Raw genomic sequence first — 19966 nt, forward strand, 5'->3', positions numbered from 1 at the left:
TAAGACACCCATAATTGTGTTTGTTTTGGTTCTTGCTTTTTTATGTATAGTAGTGAGGTGCATTCATTCCGTACGTATTCTAAACATAATCCGAACTAAAACGAAAGAATTGGTGATATTACCTCATAGATTTACTTTTATTTATTCTTAGTACTCTTAATTACTTGCCCAATTACTTTACATTAGTAGCATTGTAAAAACGTCCTTAAAGGCTCGTTAAGCTGAAGGCTTTACGGAGAGAAGTTGCGACACTATCTCTGCTCCGATTGGCCGGAGATAAAGCAACGCGTGGTGTAAACATATTGTGTAATGTAGACGTAGACATTTCTTTAACAATTAACACGCATATATGAAAAGTGTATGTAAGTACGACAAGAATTGTTTAAATAGCCGGCAGTCAGGTATAGTCAACTATAGTCGTTTAAATACTGTAGCGAGTTTCCATCTACTTGGTTCTATCGTTTCGGAAATATGCTATTTCATATGACCTGTACTGCGATTTTCTACTACTACTGACTACCAACAACCGGCTGGCTATCGAAAAATTTTGTGTGACCACCGGTTCAACGCCTCTAGCAGACATTGCAGATACTATTTTTGCAGTACATTTTAAATGTCAAACTTTCGATACTCGAAAATATCGACTGTGCAGAATAGCGGTAATGACATATTTTCTTAAGTGCGCTAGAAAGGCTGATCGGCTTTTCTCAAAAACTGAAACGGTAGTAGTAGGAACACGGCCTTTTGTTACGATCACGTAGTGACTAATTTGCAGATCAACCGTATCGCTATTTGGTTCTTATAATCATTTGGACAGCGTTATACATAGTACAAGAATATAAGAAATGAAAAAATGGTCCAAACGGCTTTAATAGCTTAGAACTATATCGATAATTCGAGATTTGAAAAAATAGCTAATGAATGACGGGAATGTTTTAAAAAACTATTTTTATTATTGTTTATTGATTTTTAATGCTAATGATGTTGATTCATCGGTCTTTGTTCTTGTTTTGATTAGGTTATTGATTGATTGCTGCATTAACCTATATTAAATATCAATACGCAGTATGTTTACTTTCTGTTATCAGACAAGACGCCACGAAGATGCAAGTGTCGAAGCCTTGATCCGTACACAACACGATCCTAGCATCGAAATTTCCAAATCGAGCTACATTCATTCAAATAGATTTTTTGAAAAAAATACTCTTGGCTTTATGAACTTTGGAGCGACTGCCTTAACATGTTTGCTAAGGTAGTTTGTAGTTTGCTAAGCTAGTAAAATGGACTAGTACAACGACACGATTAAGTATTGGTAGTATCAATTTGATGAAGGTTGATGTATGATTAAGTCTCATATTTGTCCTAGATGTATCCTGGAAATTAAGTAAGTACTGAATCCTGTTCAAATTTTCGTTTCGTAATATTGATTCATTTGAAAGATTCGATTTAGTAATTACAAGTTTATTGCTTTTGTACTCATGTACCACTTACTCAGTGTAATATTTAAAACGTTTTTTATTATCAAGTCATTTGTACACATTTAGGTCTTAATTTCAAATTGCATTGGTTCCGAAAGCTGTTTCCATAACTGGTATATTCGACACCAAATCAACGATTTGTGGGCTAATAGGTAAACACGCATAAGTTGTCAATCAATATTTATTTAAAGACTTGTTAAATCTTGAGAAAATTTTGAGCACTGAAGGTCAGCGGATAGCAATTATTTTATATTTTTGTAACATTGAAGTATTCTGGAAATAGTTAATAAATAAATCAATCAATTACAACAAGCAAACTTGAACTAATCGCGGCCGACCCGTGAACAAATCAAGGAACTAAATACTTGAACAATTTCATTCACTGTCAAATTTTGACATATATTTTTCAACGTTTAATTAATCTGTCTGATTTAGCATTGAGTCTCCGAGATAGGCTCAACATTTCCACGAATGATGGCAGTTTTATTGTCTAAGAATGAACTCATCCGATCTTGCGTCATATGGACTCGCACACTGGTTGGCCTCGCTTTGATCTGCACTTTGAGATCTTTTCCTTACAAAACAATGAGAGAACTGCTTTAATTCGACTTAAGTTTGACAACGCACTTAGTTGACTTTACTTAGGAAGTGTTTTCTTAATTAACACGTTTGCTTTACCTTACATGTGACTTGATGTGACATTACGTGAGACTATTCAAACAATAATGTTTGTTCTGCGGTTATACACGTGAATACACCTTGTTAAATCCGACAGAAGTACTACGAATCACGGTTCATGATCACCCCTCTGTAATTTCCCGACAATTTTCTTCACAAAAACAGTTCCTTCCCGTTGATATGCAAGGCTAAGAAAAGCTACAGTTATTACAAAACGTAGCGCATGATGCGTCGCGTTACTTCATACTAAGTAGTCGGCACTCATTCCTCGTCTTGGTACCGTGGTCACGACAATACTGGTATGCCTATTTATAATATTACAATAGTATTAGTCGACCTTTCATTGGCTGGCATTTCGGCTATTTTGAAACATGGTCGTGACAAATCGCGCCATGATCGATTTTGGTACAAGTCTTGAATATTGACATTATTCGTTCGTATCTGTTTACTAACGTGGGACATTACGCAACGTGTTTAAGTATGTGGGAAAATCTTTAAATTCTTATGTATGTGGCTAATGCCTTACCGTTTTACACACAAACGTACACGGTGTTTTATTATGAGGTATGTGTACAGTTATGGCGTGTTACCTGTTTCTCAGACCGTTTATAGAAAGACAGGTAAGCTGAGTAATATGTTTGAGCGATCAGTTCACTTATCGACAAACATGATCGATTACTCTATATAGCATGTAAAGAAAGTATGGGGCAATGGCCAATGCGACCATGCAACAAGAAGAAATTCTCTTAACAATTTATTCAATAATGTGTTATTTCCGCTTCTGCATATTGAACGGGAAAGAGTGGATTGCGAAAACGACACAGTCTATAATATTTACATTACAGATGACAGTTGGTTACACTTTATGTGTAGAACATCGTATTTTTTCTCTACTTAAGCAAATTAATTTATGTAACACTTCGTAATACCCAGCAATTACCAATTTCGATGAGGCTATTGAAATACCGTAATTACGGTCTTTTTTTAGACATTCCTCGGTATATCGATGTGAGTAATCGACAAAGTGAAAGCATAAAGCATGTCTATAAAGTCATCGACAACAATTGGTCACATGGTGTCGATAAAAACAATATCGCGGCCGAGCACAATGCTTTCCGAGTTTCATTTCTCTGTGACATGAAATGTGTACAATATGACATGGATTCGAACAAAACAGATGTAAACGAATAACTGATTAGAGAACAGTTGAGATTTTATTAAATAATAACTATATAAGAAGATACTTTAGCATGTCTACAACGAGGAAATTGAATATTTGAATTTGACATTGCAATATAATAAGTAAATGTAAGAATGTCGCAGATATGAAGGGTACATTCTTTTTTTTAATAAAGTCAATAAATATATCGACGGGGATAAAATTGTGACTTAGAAATATAAGATTTATCAAAAACCATTTGAAATAAGGATGCGATAGTTTTCATCATTTATCAATATTTCTGAATTACATCATTTTATGATTAAGATGATCAACAGAAATAAATAATTTTGCTTTTGAAGTTTGGTCCAAACTTATGCTAATCCCCTATGGCTTATTGTTATTTTGATTTTAAAATATAGAGAATACATTCTGTTATAATATTTTGATTTATCAACCTATTATCTTCTTTATAACCGTCTGTGATTAAGAATCTGATTGAATAAAATAATGGGTATAGTCACATCTTTTATGAATATAATATCTATGTCCGGGTTTTCAGAGATAAAAATGATTATTTTTATCTATTTTTATCTCTTTATGGTATCTAGTTATTTATAATAATAAATAACTAGATGGACTGGAACTGGAAAGAACAACTGGAAGATATTTTAGTTTTAAATTATAATAGCCAGATTTTGTGATCATGAAAGTAATATAAAAATTACAGTTATGCTTGTTTAAGTATGAGCAAAGTCACAATCTTTTAAATGTTACTCAGTACCTAACTAGTAAATCTAAATCGGAAAATCAAGAGAAGTTTAATAAAAAGAGTCATTAGTAGCGCAATTTGCTAAATATAGTTCGTACAAACTGCAAAGATAATTCCTACGGTGGCCGCTAGAGGCACTAATAAAATTTTCATACTAAATATAGATAATAAATTTTCATAATAGTTAGCCGGTTATGGTCTATAGTAGTAAGAAATCGCCAATCTTTGTCAAAATAATCGTATAACATAATACGTAACAAAAATAAACGTATTGTAACAATTCCACGTTTCACACTAGTTCTATAAGCACTTGTACAAATACTTAAGCAACATTACGAAGTCACGTTAATAACTGACAAGCGACATGTTTTAAAACACAGTTCCGTTGCACATACAAACAATGTGCTGTAGGATTGTTTTGACCAAATATTACATTGTTACCTTTTGTTTTAAATTTGTACTATACTTTAATCTTACAGTATAAGGAAGATAGGTTTGAAAACGGTTAAAAATCGCAACTTCATGGACGCTTAAGAAGATGTATATATATATATATCTTCATACACTGTAACAATTAGTACAAAAAACATCAGCAAAAATATTCCAGAAAAATCACAACAATGTCACAAAATTAATTATATAGAAGTAAATAATCAATTCTGTGTTAAATATGTTTTGTATCTGATTGCACTTTACGCCGGCGTGTGAGTTGACAAATAACTCCGGAATTCATTGATTTCATATTGCAAGTAATAGAACATTTTGACACAAGTAAAGTCGCTAGCTTCTATTAGTTCTTAGCATAAATAATCCATAGAAAATGGATTATGTTTCTAACCTGTTATTAGGAGATAATTCATGTTTGATAAAGTTGTTTTATAAGAGATTGTCTACTTTCTATCATGCTAATGTTTATCTATAATCTTTAAGATTTATATTCGCAGTGGTTCCTATCTAAAGATCGGACCATAAATAATAGAAGATTGTTGTAAAATGATGCGCGATTATCGCGGTTTCATCATAAATAAAATAGCCATTTTCATAATGATATGCATTATAATTTGTATTGTATTAAAACTGGTAAAGCAAGGATATAAAGACAAATAAAACTAACTAGCTGACCCGCGCAACTTCGCTTGCGTCACATAAGAGAGAATGGGTCAATTTTTTCCCCGTTTTTGTTACATTTTTTACTGGTACTCTGCTCCTACTGGTCGTAGCGTAATGATATATAGCCTATAACCTTCTTCGATAAATGGGCTATCCAACACTGAAAGAATTTTTCGAATCGGACCAGTAGTTTCTGAGATTAGCGCGTTCAAACAAACAAACAAACAACCAAACAAACAAACAAACTCTTTCGCTTTATAATATTAAGTATAGATATATTTTTGTCTTCAAAAAGTTTGATTCTCAGAAGAAAATCATATATTTAGTAAAGTGATAAATGGTGACAGATGTGCAAAACACGAACTACTCTTAGTTATGTTGTCGAGTAGATATCGAGAAATGCTAAATACTTACATTAATAATTACCGTAAAACGTAATATATTATCATGCCTGATGTATACCCGAAGGGGTAGATATTGTAGGCATTCCGTCATATACAATGTTAGTTCCATATCATAAGGGCTGGCGGCACTATCATTGAGTTGTCAGAAATACGTTGTACCTAATTGTACCTACCTAACTGTACGTTATATGATTTAGAATATACCTAAAATTAACTATTTTGCAAACGATCCGCAATACAACAATTGTTATAAATTAAGTAAAAAAGGAAACACCATTGTTTCAAAAGTCAAAGGTATCAATGAATGAATGTCACTAGTGCCCTATGTAACCGGATAGAGCTAAATAGTGTGCATTGAGCGTGAAACCACCGTTGGGCAACGCCGGCCAAGATACTCCATGCGTAGAGCGCCTCATGAAACTGTACTCAATCGATTTCTTATGTCGCAAGTGAAGCTATTATTTATAATAAATGTTATTGTCGAGACAATAAATTGTATTCACGATTGTAGTTTATGGTTATAGATTTCTACGGCGAAGGAAATCTGTTCAGAGTTTATATTCAAGGGCTGTTGAGTATATGCATAATTTCGTAAATGTTGGGAAATTCAGTGTTACAAAATTGATTGGTATAGCGATAATGTGTATTGCATTCAGACGTTAGTAATATTATTGTAATCTCCTCGGAAATCTTTATAACGCACTGTAAAACTATTTACAATACCTACTATTTTAATAAAGACTGTATGTAAGTAGTGCCATTTTAACTATGCAAATCTAAAATTATTTCAACTAGACTTATTCTTATAGAAGCTAACATTATAGAAATCGTCAACACAGCACAAAATGAAATCTCTAGAAAAAGAAAGTAGCAATTTTATAACTTGGAGCTCATATTGCGCCGAGAAACTTATGATGCGGAGTAATACGGATAGTAGTAATAATAACGAATGGATTATTGTTGGCTTATAAATTAGTTATGCCATTTAATGTCATGGCGATGTGTTTGAAGGTCGGTCAGTCATACATCAGCGTATTGTGGCATTTTAATATTCCATTCACGACTAGATATACATTCATGCTGGTCATTTAGACGTCAAAGTACCATTTATATAGTACGTTGACGTCTCATGGACCCTACGTCTCACTCAAACCAAATATGCGCTGTGAACACGGTCAATGAATATTTTAAATAAAATTTAAAACGTAGTATTTATGTCAACAGAGGCAAGTAAATAAATTCCTGCGATTGGATAAGATGGAATTATTTAAAACCACGTATAATTGAAGTATACCAAGATGTGTAGAAGTGAATGAGGCTAAGAAAGTTTGTAAGGATCGATACCAAGTGGCGTTCTGTAGTCTTTGCCTACCCCATGGAAAAAGGCGGGATTTAATGTATGCTTGTATTATAAAAGTATTATCTTGTACATTTATCAGAAGGATTAAAGATTAACCTATTGCTTTACCTTAAAACCCAAATGGAGTTTATTGTCCTTAAAAATAAAACTTTTCTTTAGTAGAAGTTTAACAACTGATTAGGAAGTCAAACAAAGAAATCAAATTGCATTGTGTTGTCGGCACAAAAAGACGAACATAGATCTAATCGTTCTTTTATCTGGAGTAGATAACAGAATACGGGTAAGTCGGTTTTTAACTCATTATTTTGTTTGCAGCTTAGCTGTAAATTTACATGCAGCTTTTTATACAAAACTGTAGCTTATTTGTTTTAAACTTTAAAGTGTATAAAGGCGGACTTAATGCCAAAGGCATTTTCTACCAATCTACCCTATGCTTATGCATACCTTGCGCATTTAATATTAATATGGTTAAGTCACAATATGCTTCATAGACACAAAAAATATGTAAGAAATTGCCTTTATATACTTGAAATCAGGCCTTGAAAATATGCTAAGTCCCAAACCTGGACTTGGCCAGTTTCAAGGTCTAATATCTCCCTCATTTCGGAAAGAGACTCTTGCCCAACAGTGGGACAGTAATGAGTTTGGTTCAATAAATTTATCTAACACTTTAGTAGACGTAGTACTTTCTGTATGACGTTTCAATCATTTACGAAAAAATGCCTGGGAACCGTAGTATTGAGTTCAGAGAAATCCTTTTATGCTGTCAAGTATCTACGAACAGACACACTTCTTGACTTATAATAGCAGATAATATAGACTTCAATGGCCTACGATCAAGTTAACGGCGATGTCTTTATTACTCGATTGTCCATTATCGATTGTGATTTTGAAAGTCATGATTTCAGAGAATTAGCAATCAGATTTTATATTATTGTGTGCCATTCATTCGATTTAAAGGTGAATTGACACGTGATTTTGTATGTACTGGTTTTTGAACGTGTTAACTATCATTTATGAGAACTTTTTATACACTAATAGTGTAACTAGCTGGTATAAGAAGGTAAGATGAGTTTTATTTTATTTTTATCGTCATTGCATTAATACTACTAATTATGAAGACCAAATTTCATAAATAACTTTATATGCACGGAAAACGTTGTTCTGGATTTAAAGTTAAACAATAAAATGAGGTGTTTACATTTAATGAAGGTCTTGACTTTCTCCTGTAGTCCAACATGATACAGCAAAAACCGAAACCTTCAAACGAAATTACGTCATCGTTTAATCAGTATTCCGTCAAATGCACCAACTCTTGGACACATAATACGTTTACCGTACATGCTAAATTAGGACAAGGCCAGTACTTTTCGTAGCTTAAATAGTACTTAGTGCGTAAATGTATCAACCAATGAGTGAACGGAGCTTTGCATTCACCAAGAGAATGATTACGTCTGATAAGCCGGAAACTATTGAACAGGTTTTCGTTTTGAAAGGTGTTACTTATATTACGTGCGAGTTACGAAATCTATTTGTATATGATAATTTTGACGCTATAAAGTTCCGTGATAACTAAAAATAGGCTAGTTTTATCGTTACGCAAAATAAATAGTTTATTTTTAGGTTACGTTGAAACAACGGATATAAATTGGCTGAAATTGGTTTCTCGGGTCGTGAGAAATTGCGACTCGTTGTTACTAACTAGAGATTTGTAAATTTAACGGTTGTATTTTTATTAACTCGAAAGCAAATACGCGTTTTGAGAAATTATACCTACATAGTATGTTATTTTATTTAAATAAGATTTTCTCTTTGACATTGCTTTAACTAACAAGATCCCACATAAACAGCGTGCTTAGGTAAATAAATCTGTATTATAATCATCAAAAAACAGACATCGTTAATAAAAAATGCAATGTGCAATGAACAAGCAACACAAAACCTACTTATGGCACATCAAATGTCTCATTTCGCCGCACCGATGAGGAAGCATTAAGGTCGACTGTTTACCGAGGAATGCTACGAACGGAGAAATGTTCTGTCTAAACAGTTAGGCCTACTTTTTAAACCATGATGTTCTGAGCGTGACGATACAGAAACAAAGACGATTTGCCTAATGACGCATAGAGTAGCTATAAATGTAACACACGAAAACATCAACAATGTTAAGTCGGCCACTATTGGTTGCAATTTGTGCTGCAATTTCAAATGCAAATAAGACAATGTAAGTACTTATCATTACGAAGGACGTTAAAATAACTACACTATAGTATTTTTACAATACAATGATTCATAGTTACATTTTTCTACGAATATTATATTGTAATAGATTTTAAATAGAAAACAAGAGTATTTTTAGAAGTTACCTGAGTTGAACATTGTTTCCCAAGTAAAAGCCATTTGTACAACGAAAGCGGGTATTGAAAGTTTTGTACCGACTACTAATACCGATGTTTTACTTCACAAAGTATTACATTGAAGTGACAAGTAAATACTACGTTTTATTTAGTGCGAGTACTCGTGTTATTTTCTTTTACTGAGAGAATAGCTTGAAACGACTACATAATGTAGGCCCTGAAGCTGTTTAATTCATTATCTGACTAACGGATTAACTAGAATTTATTTTGATTAAGTATACTGTTAAGTTACTTTTTCAATTGATATTTAAAAAAACATTTCTTCACATGAAACAATCGCAAGCATATACATCGTTGAACATCGTCTACGGCTCTCAGTTTAACCGACAATTACAAGCCAATTACTTTAGCAAGTGACTAACAATTACTTGGTCTAAAAACTCCTAAATTAAACATAAGATATGACATAACAATAAGGAAACCGAACATACCACCTGTTGTCTTTATAATGAATTCATACGTAATCGAAATATAGATCAATACAGTTCACTTTCATAGCAAATTAGTTCGTGATGTAAGTCGCGAATTAATGAATGCGTAAGAAGAAACAAATTGATCGTTTGATAAAATAACTTCCTACACTTTCTAAGTATAAAAGTGACTATAAAAATTCTAACGACACTTACGCCTAGTGTGCGTACGAAATAGCTGTACCTCTTTACATTTTAATTAAATGAAAGTTATGTTTCGTTTATCTTAAACTAGTGATTATGTATTTTATATAATTAAGTGTCTTTTGGTAACACTATTATCATATGCGGTTAATTTCTGTTTTTAACGTATACATACAACTGAGACGGGAATCTTTGCAGTCAGTACAATCGAGTGTTGGGAGTTTGACATTTAAAATGTACTGCAAAATTAGTTCGGGCGGCACCCGCTAGAGGCGTCGATGGGATTTATATACATTTTCGATAACTAGCCGGTTATAGATAGTCGATAGTGGTAGAGAATCTCGCTACAGGTATAGTCGAGTCTCTGCCAATCTTAATACTGTTTTCAGTTTGCATGTCTTTACAAACAGTTAAAATCTAATTGTGAAATAAGTAAACGTAACCTATTTCAACGGTCTGGTTTGTGCTGTACCGGAATCGATCTACACACACAATCAACTTGATTAAACCGTCAATTGATAGACTATTATAGGTTACTTGATGCAACGTCGAATGTCGATCGCTACCAATTACTTTGTTATTATACATTACGACACAAGTTTTACTGAAGACAGAACTCTAGCAGTATTGCATTAGTCTAATATTCCTGGAATTATTACCAACATTTAATACTACATATAAGGCATAGACACTAGTGATTGTTATAAAACATTACTGCGTATTACAAAACATTACCGCGTATAGATACTTGATAAAAATAATCCTCTCTTCCAATTCTCTTGCAGTTATATTAAAGATACTTTTGAAGTATCAATCTGCTCCCAACACAAAACCAAAAATTACTCATAATCATTATTTCCATTTACGTGATTCGATTTCATATATTCACGTTTTAGATTCTGCGCATTTTTTCGTTACCAGCGAAAGGTATGCGCTGCATTGAACGTGACATTAAAACGAATGAGTTGCACATTTCGATGAAATTGCACGCCAATTACGTCATAGTAGGTATACTAAAATGTTTACAGTTTACAGAAAATTTCTAACAAGAAGTCTAACAATCTAACTGTGTTTCCAAGCAGTTGCTTTATGCAAGCTGGAAGTATTTTTTCTGATTTATAATACCACGACCCTAACCTTTGCAAGTCTGAATACTGAGAAGGATATCATAAAAACTCTGTCCTTTAGACAGCTTAATGACAGTAGCATTAGGTAACAAGATTAAGCTTAGTAGATTAGGGTAAACTAATATGGCTTCTCAAGGCTTCAATTCAAATAAATATTGGAATGTGGATCACATAAATCGCCTCCTACGAGGTCCTTGCTCCTTCTATGCAATATTTTGACAAACATTTCAAGGTTCCCGAGCTACAGTGACACTGAGAAGTATATTTAGTTTTAAAGAGTTGATGGGAAAACAGTCACGCAATACTTCCAAGTGGGTTATACAAATACTTTATAACAATGATACTTGGTAAACGCGTGTAATTTGCTTCGGTCATGGACATGTTACCACGAGTAGTGGGAAACTGAAGAGGGTATATGTAGTGGAAAATTGGTCGTATTGTCAACCCACTTCCTCATAGAGAGTATATTTTTAAAGGTAACCAGTCGACATTGAAAGTCTTTACAAAGTAGCGAATATGTTTATATTAAATACAAAAGTAATTTAAAATAAGTGACCGTATTGTCGTCGTATCGGACAAAAGAAAAATATTGAGCGTTTGTTGTAACAAAGTCGTGTGTTTGTATAAACTAACTTAGTTTTAAATTCTTCATTCGATAACAGTTACATTGTTTTCGTCTATTGTTGTAAGTAGCATACGTGCGTAATATTCAAAATGTTGTCACTTTCATAATAACATGTTTCGCTACGAGTTAATGAGCTAAAATATCTCGTCTATGAAATTAAAGTAAGTGAAAATAACTTTCTAAATTGTTTCAAAGAACAATCCATCGTTTTATGAACGAGACAAATAATGAGTTGTCTTTACGTAATAAAACTTATTTTAATTAACTTTTAGTGGTTACTGTTTAAATAAATCGCGTTGTTGATTTTAAATACGCCATTGTTTTATTGTGGTACAAATTAAGATTATGGCCAATACAAATTTCTAAGAAAATCTGAATAAAGCCGTTGCTATGTAGGCAATTCTCAAAAATATAAAGGAATATTTTTTTGCTTGAACAGTTTTCTCATGACCTTACGTACTAGTAACGCGAGCTTAATGTGATAAAGAGCCTCTAGAGTGGTTTCAACTTGAAACATTATATGAAACAAGAAACGTTTTTATTCACAGACTTAACAGTAACTAAATGCTTGGTTGACTTTCATGAGAATTTGTGTAACTTTCGTATTTAGTTTTATGAGTAATTCTAAATTTCAGCTATTAAAATATTTAATTTCGCACAAGGCAGTGTTATAACTCTCCGTTTGCACAACCTTCGTAATTGGCACTAACTAGATAGTCATAAACTAATAAAGAATAGAGCAACTTCCTTATAAACCTGGACTTTTCAAATGGAAATTCGACCTTTCTTAGAATCGATTTATGTACAAAAAAAGGAACATGATTTTTGGAGTAAAATTAATAAAAGTGTTATAAACTCACCCTGAAGACTGGGTGCCGAGGCAGGCGCGGCGGGGGGAGGTTGTAACGGCGTGGGAGGAGGCCTGCGTCTCCTCGGGGCATGTAGCCCAGGAGCTGACGCAGCCCTCGTGGCTGTTCTGAACCCTGGAGCCCTGTACCGGGCCGACTTCACCGGACCAGCCGGCACTGTGTTCGTACCCGTGATCGAAGGCAACCGGGGTAAGGAGCCAGCCCGTTGTTCTTCTTCCGACTGTAAATATTAAATATCATTGAAGTTTTGGCGAACGACAGACAGACAGAAGTTATGATAGCGTGTTTGTGTTTTCGTGTGTATGTAAGGCTTTCCCTGAACTTTTTATTTTATTGTTACTGTACCTCGTTCGATCTAGGTACAGATGTTAATAATATAATTAGAGTGTGAGTAATATAAAAGACAGTCTAGGTTGTTATTTCATAACAATCAATATTTTGGTTTTAACGAACTGTGCATTACCTCAACCAACTTTTTATACAATACTTAATACATATACCATACAATGTTATAATCTATTTATAAGCTCACAGTAATACACAGTTAAATTATAAATAGAAATAATAAGAAAATCTTTAGCTGCACACAAAAATGTGTATAATTATTTCATCCCTATGCGTTGATGTCGTTTGTTCCACAGTTAACTTTTCTCAAATCACACACAATATATTAAGAAATCTGTATATGTACAGTAATACAGGTTTGTGAGCAATAAACAAGTTTATTTTAAGGAAAATTACCTGATTCGAATTCTGATATGTATGTTCAATGCATTTTAATCGGCAATTTTATTCGTATGAACATCTTTTTATAAAATCGAGATATAATTTTAAAATATATTATTACAGACAGAAAGTATCGACGAATAGATAAAGATATAATAGAGTTATATTCATAAAAATATATGACGTACGTTATGAAAGGTTTATATAAAGTGTTTTGTGTCTAGCACTCCTTAGCGAAATGAAAGAGAAAAAAAAAAATAGTAGTTTTTTTACTAAAATAGGTTTAGAGTATGTTTATGAATAAAAGGGTTAGAATATTAAAAGATTGTATACCACTGCACGTGGTATTACAATAATGCAAAGGTAAAGAAACCACAGGAATGTAGAAGGGATTCAATTACATACGCATATCTTTCTTGTATCGAGTCTCTTACATTGTGTGTATTGTCAACGTATATTTAACACTAGCTGACCCGCGCAACTTCGCTTGCGTCACATAAGAGAGAATGCGTCATAATTTTCCCCGTTTTTGTAACATTTCTCGTTGCTACTCCGCTCCTATTGGTCGTAGCGTGATGATATATAGCCTATAGTCTTCCTCAATAAATAGGCTATCTAACACTGAAATAATTTTTCAAATCGGATCAGTAGTTCCTGAGATTAGCGCGTTCAAACAAACAAACAAACAAACAAACTCTTCAGCTTTATAGTATTAGTATAGATTTCTTATATAATTCTATATACCACAGGTTATCATGTTATAATATAATATATATTATATGAGCTTCTATTCGCGACTTGAACAGATTTGATGGGGTAAAAAGTATGATATCTTATGTGCTAATCTAAGTTAAATACATTATCTGTAGACAAGTTTTCATTGAAACGCTTTCAGTTGTTTTGGTATGTTTTAGTAACAAATATCGACAATTTTGCATTCTTAAGCCGAACTGTGTGTAACTTGGTTAATGTGTAGACTACCACTTTGATGCATCAAACGTACCGTCACTAGTGTCAGTTATTGTAACAAATCACAGTTAAAGTAGTGTCACAATTTAAAATATAATTAATTTCCATCAAAGAACATCTTTAGATGCATTTAAATAGTTTTATACTCATACCATCTGGCCAAATTAATAGGAAATGATAATACGGATCTTTGAAGACACACCCATGCCAGCTGTTAGCAATAAATATCATTACGAACTAATATTTTATACTTCATAGTCGTTTTTGCAGCTTCGTTCTAGCTGACCTTAAAAACAGTGACCTGACAGAATGTTTAATGACTATGATATTAATATTATTCTTAAGATAGTGCTTATGTTTATATGTTGAATTAGATAATTAGTCACACAAACAGTATTAATACAGGAACTACTAGTGTTAACTACCAAATAGTGTTTGTATAGCTGAGATTTATGGAATAAATGTGGCCTCCGACTAAAACAGACTGCGTCCGTGGCGCAGTGGTTTAGGTCACCAAATAATTGTTTCGGGTCTGGCTGTGCTTGGTGTCCGTTGCTTCTATGTTTATAAAAGTCCCCGCGACAGAAAAGCAATTATTAGTGCGGGAGATGTTATTAAAAAAAGGCAGATGTATTTAAACTATATGTGATATAATGAATATTTGTTGTGTGTGAGAATCTGACCTTTGAATAGAGGGTCAATTGAAGTTATGACAACCATAATCGTTGCATCATACGCCGACTTAGGTCATCACATGAGTATAACAATCAATTTGTATTTAAAACAATAATGTTATGTGTTTGCGAAGAGTTCAACATGCATTATTACTTAACCCATTGGTTCGCTAGTATCAGTAGCTAAGTAATAATTCTTATTGAACGTCTAATGTACACAAAACACTAGTAAATATGTCGACAAGCCATCGTAAGTGCATCGATCTGTTACTATGAAAGTTGCTTACACTTATTTACTACACAAATTTTCCCCATTTAACTTCGAACATAAATCAAGATTATACGAACAAAACTGTTTACTTTACGTACTAAAGTAAATCTAATGTCGTAATTCGTTGTAAGGTGCACGCACTATCAGTTAAATATTTATATTTACCAACACGCGTTATCTAAGATTGTGAGTCAGGGCTGTGTTTATGTTTTATCTCACAACGGTACATGACATTGACATTTTCGAAATATTATTGTGTACAGTTGTCCTAAATGAATATGTGTGAAGCAGCCTTGAATAGTTATCACTGTTTTGTGTACGACTGTAACAATTGACGTCTATAGGGGAATAACCTAGTTTTTTTAGATACTTACTTGTTTAGTACTACAGATAGGCAAGTGCAACAGATATAAGATACGTGTAATTTGCAGTTTTGATGAACAATTGGTCTTACCTCAGCGTCTGGTGCGGACGCACGCCGTCTTCCTCGCCATAATCTATCCTCACTGCCACCGATAGCTCCACAACTCCTCGAATGTGACTTCTGTGCGGCCAAGTCCGCGCCCGCCGGCGAGCGCCTCGACTCACAACCACCACCGCCCAATGTACCACGCGAATCAGCTGCTAATAGAGCCGATTCAAAACTACCACGCCACGAAAACCTCTCACAATCACTCGCGACACTACCCCTACTTGCCGTCGCTTCCAGTATATCATGAGATCGGCTGCGTGCCAGCGCCCCTGGCTCAGATGCACTATCTTCATCCGTACTCGGTGATGCGCCACCTGACACTTCATGCATTAACGCTACTAATCTTCCGCCTATGTGCCTCATAACTTTTCCGAACATTGGAGGTGAGCCCTCTCCGGCACGACCCAGCGTCTGTGCCAGCCTCCGATACGCTCCGACCGCGTCACGCTCCAGTGAGCCCGCGTCGTTATTGCCTCGATCGAACTCATCAATTATCTCGCGACAACTATCCGATATTTGTTTTCTTAGCGCCGATCTATTAGCTGCCGTACCTTCTAAATCAGAGCCCGCGTAATCAGATGAGTCGTATGAGTCACTCCACGTGTCCTCGCTTGATAAATATTCAACGATTTCGCGCACTTCTTCGTCTCGTATTCCCGGAACTGTTTTCATTAATCTCGTCAGTTCACTTTCAAAGTATAATAGTTGAGGTGGTTTCGGAGGGCGGGAGCTTTCCGAGTTTGATGACGCGGATGCTGGGGTGGATGTTCGTACATTCGTCGTGTGTACCATTTGTTTGAAAAATTGGCGCATTTTAGTCATCATTAGATTTGTCTCCTCGTCAGATGACCAATTGTTAAAACTATCCTTACGAACTAGGGGGCTTTGAGGCGGGCGAGACGATGGGGGACCTTCTACGCGTTCCTCTATATCGGGACGGATTTCTTCAATAATTTCTTCTAATTCTATTTTAGGTTCATGAGATCTAGCAAACTCAGAACTAGAATCTCCATTTCTTAGTAGGTCATCGCAACTTCCAACGAAACCACTATCTCTACTAGTTTGTTTCTTAGATTCAGATAGTTCAGATCCAAGCGGTGGGAATTCGGGTCGGGGTGATAATCTGCCATCTTCACCCTCCGAAACAGATCTAGTGTCATCACGTGTTTCCTCCGTAAACTCAGCTGATTGTCGGCGCTCGTCTGCGGGCGAACCACGTGGTTTTTTGTTTTGTTTTTTCCTCTTAGATTCACCCTGCATATCGAGCCTTTCTGAAGAGTCATGCCTGTCCTCGGTTTCTGTACTAGAGCCGTCTGAAACTTCGGGATTGTCTTGTGATGGTTCTTCCCCCGTTAATAAATTATCTAGCGAAGAGGAGTGCGACCGGGGTGTACCACGGGCACGAACTAACCGTTTTCTACGCTGTTCCGGGCTCTGTCTTCCTTCACTATCACTTCCGACGCTTCCGGAACCGTCTGAATCACGTCTCTCTTGGTTGAATCCCATGAACCCCGAAAGAAAATACTTTTCCAACCGTGATGACACAAGCTCGTCACTATCACCACTTCTCTTAGGTTGCTCACTATCCACGATAGATTCACCACCCTCACTACACACGCTTGACGTTTCCGACACTGCATCCTCATCGTCGCGAACATTTCGCCCGTCACCTAATCCGAAGAAAAAGTATTTTTCTAACTCCGTCGCCGATATAGGTCTTGGTTTTTTAATTGTTTGTTCCGTTTCGCTTTCTTCGCAACTTTCTTCGACTATGGTGTGTAAAGTGAAGTCTATGGAACGCCGACAGTAAGCGAACTCTTCTCCCCTGATAGGCAGCGAGGCTTCATCCCCCGAATCGGTGTCAGAAGGTGAGGTGGCCTCGTCCTCGTTGTGGCTGACGTCCTCGACCCACGAATCGTCATCTGCGAGCCCCTCCTCGAGGCACACGACCGCCGAGAGAGTGTCGGCATTGCTAACAACAGTCACTCCGCCCGAAGGCTGCGGAGTTTCGTCGTCGGATATTCGTTCGTCAATTTCGTCTTGGGGCACGTCCGGGTTTGGTTCCGATTCACTTTGTGAATTGGTGTGGTGCACTACGACGTCACGCATGAGCCGCGTCGTGTCTGACGTGACAACGGAGACGCGGTCGTGCGTTATCATAACGCGGCTAGTAAAGCGCGCGGAACCGTCCGCACGGGCCGTACGCGAGCGGCAAACTGTTGTCGCGGCAGGTGCGCACGCGCCCCCCTCCGCGTCCGAGCAAACCGGCCTGACACTGTGCATTTTCTCCTCCTCTTGGTCCTCCATTAATTCTTTCTTGAATAGTTCACTGAGTGTGCGTTCAATACCTTTGAACAGGTCTATTTTTTCTGCGGGCGATGAACTTGTGTTATCGTGGCAGGGCTCGGGTGAAGGTGCTAATTTCGTTAATGAATCCGGCGGAATTTCTAAGGAACTTAATTCTTTATTGTTCTCGTTAGTTAATTCTACCGAGAACTTTACTTTCATATCACTGTCATTATTAAAAGAGTCCGCCAACGAGTCGAAGTCGGTATTTTCAGACGATATGCTTTGATATCGATTAACGTCACTATCTGCGTGGTGTTTCTTATCTAAATCATTACTACTACTCGAGCTACAACTTGCATTAAAACTGTTATATTTTTCACATGTTTCACTTTGAAGCATATTTTCATCGCAAAATTTGAAGAAGTTTGACTTTTTAATACCTCCGTCATTGCTGTCTTCGTCACTATTATTTTCATATGGAATAACAGAGTACTCTTCTGTAAAATTTACTGAATCCAGAAGTACTATACTCGAATTATCACGCGAGCGGGAGGCACTTTCATTAGGCTCGGCACTGACGTTCACTTCATTTTCCCTAGGCACTTCAACTGCAATTATTTCAAGGCTGTCGGATTTCTTGTCATAGGAGTCGTCACAGTCGATTCCACTGCTGTCAGCGTTATCTTCCAAGTCTGAAGACGAATCGGCTGGGTTGACAACAAACACACGCGAAAATCTGCCGCCGCCGCCCCCTCCGGAGTCGTCGGAGTCCTCGTCAGACGTCGCTGGTTCCTCGGGGGCGCCACTTGTGAGATCATAGCTCCTTCTTGCTACTCCTTGTTCAGAGTCACTCGACTCAGCGGACTCATTTGACGATGGAAAGGCTTTCTCCGCATCCAAATGATCCGGCATTGCATTTGCCTGGTCGGACGATAACGACGATAATGAATCCTCCTCGGCAATCACCTTGATTCCAACTGACGTTTCGTTTTCAACTGGCCGCTCAATATTCTTATCATTGTTATCGTTATCATGGGGCTCAGGCGCTTGTGACGATTCGGATTGTATCGCCTTATCAGTCCTTTCTACAGTGGTCATCTCGAGTTTATTTGTTTGCGGTGATGCGGCGGCGGAGGCGGTGGCGGTCGCGGCGGCGGTGACGGCGACGGCTGCGGCCGTGGTGAGCCGAGCGAGGGCTGCGGCATCTAGAGGCGGGAAGCCGGGGTACGTGTTCCAGTGTGGCGCTGGTGGGGTTTGCGTTGGGAACGCTAGAAGGGCCGGCCAGAGAGCAGCGGGTACAGGCACTGGTACTGGTACTGGGACCGCGACTATACGGGGCTCGGCGCCGCAGGAGCAAGGTCGCGGGCAAGCCTGAGGCGCGTGCTTGGTGGGTGGAGGTACAGGTGGCGCCGCCGACGCGCCCGGTTCAAAGTAGTCCCAGTCGCAGTCGTCGGGCGCGGGCGGCGCGGCCGAGGAGGCCGTGGACGATGAGTCTTCCGTGTCTTCGCGACACGAAGAATCGGAGCTGAGAAATACGAGGCGGTAGTCTTCGGGACGCATGCGACCGGCCTCCGGTTCGCTCGCCTCGCCGGGTTCGCAGTTGACGCCCCACTCTGAAATAAAAAATGCCGGGTGAATAACTTGTAATAACATTACACAGTTGTTACGTAACTTATTTAGGTCAAAGATCTTAAAGATCCCATGTAAGTAAGTGGAAGGGCAACTCTCATTTCGCTTGTCCAGAAAAGATCGCTAGTCGTAATAAAACAAGTTTAACAGGTAACCTAAAACCTGTTCTAAAACTTGTATAGAATACATACGCTAACCCGTTGGACAAGTGAGTATTTTATTATGCACGTTTTATTTATTCAAGATGTGAAACAATAACAACGCCTTCAGGTTTTTTCGAGCAACAAGTCATCGCACGGTAATACGACGCGCTCGGTAGAGTA

General features: G+C 36.8%; 1 protein-coding gene across 4 annotated transcripts in view; it reads right to left on the reverse strand.

The window, feature by feature from the left end:
* Positions 1-19966, reverse strand: part of btsz (bitesize) — an 89890-nt gene that overhangs the window by 20495 nt on the left and 49429 nt on the right. For all 4 annotated transcript variants that reach the window (XM_076115459.1, XM_076115458.1, XM_076115460.1 and 1 more), the window contains 2 exons: positions 15708-19627; positions 12605-12833 (listed from right to left, as the gene is read on the reverse strand). In XM_076115459.1, the coding sequence (XP_075971574.1) occupies positions 12605-12833; positions 15708-19627 (4149 nt within the window). The remainder of the gene's footprint in view (positions 1-12604; positions 12834-15707; positions 19628-19966) is intronic.

This window comes from Anticarsia gemmatalis, chromosome 6 (genome assembly GCF_050436995.1).
Source record: "Anticarsia gemmatalis isolate Benzon Research Colony breed Stoneville strain chromosome 6, ilAntGemm2 primary, whole genome shotgun sequence".
Classification (NCBI taxonomy): Eukaryota; Metazoa; Arthropoda; class Insecta; order Lepidoptera; family Erebidae; genus Anticarsia; species Anticarsia gemmatalis.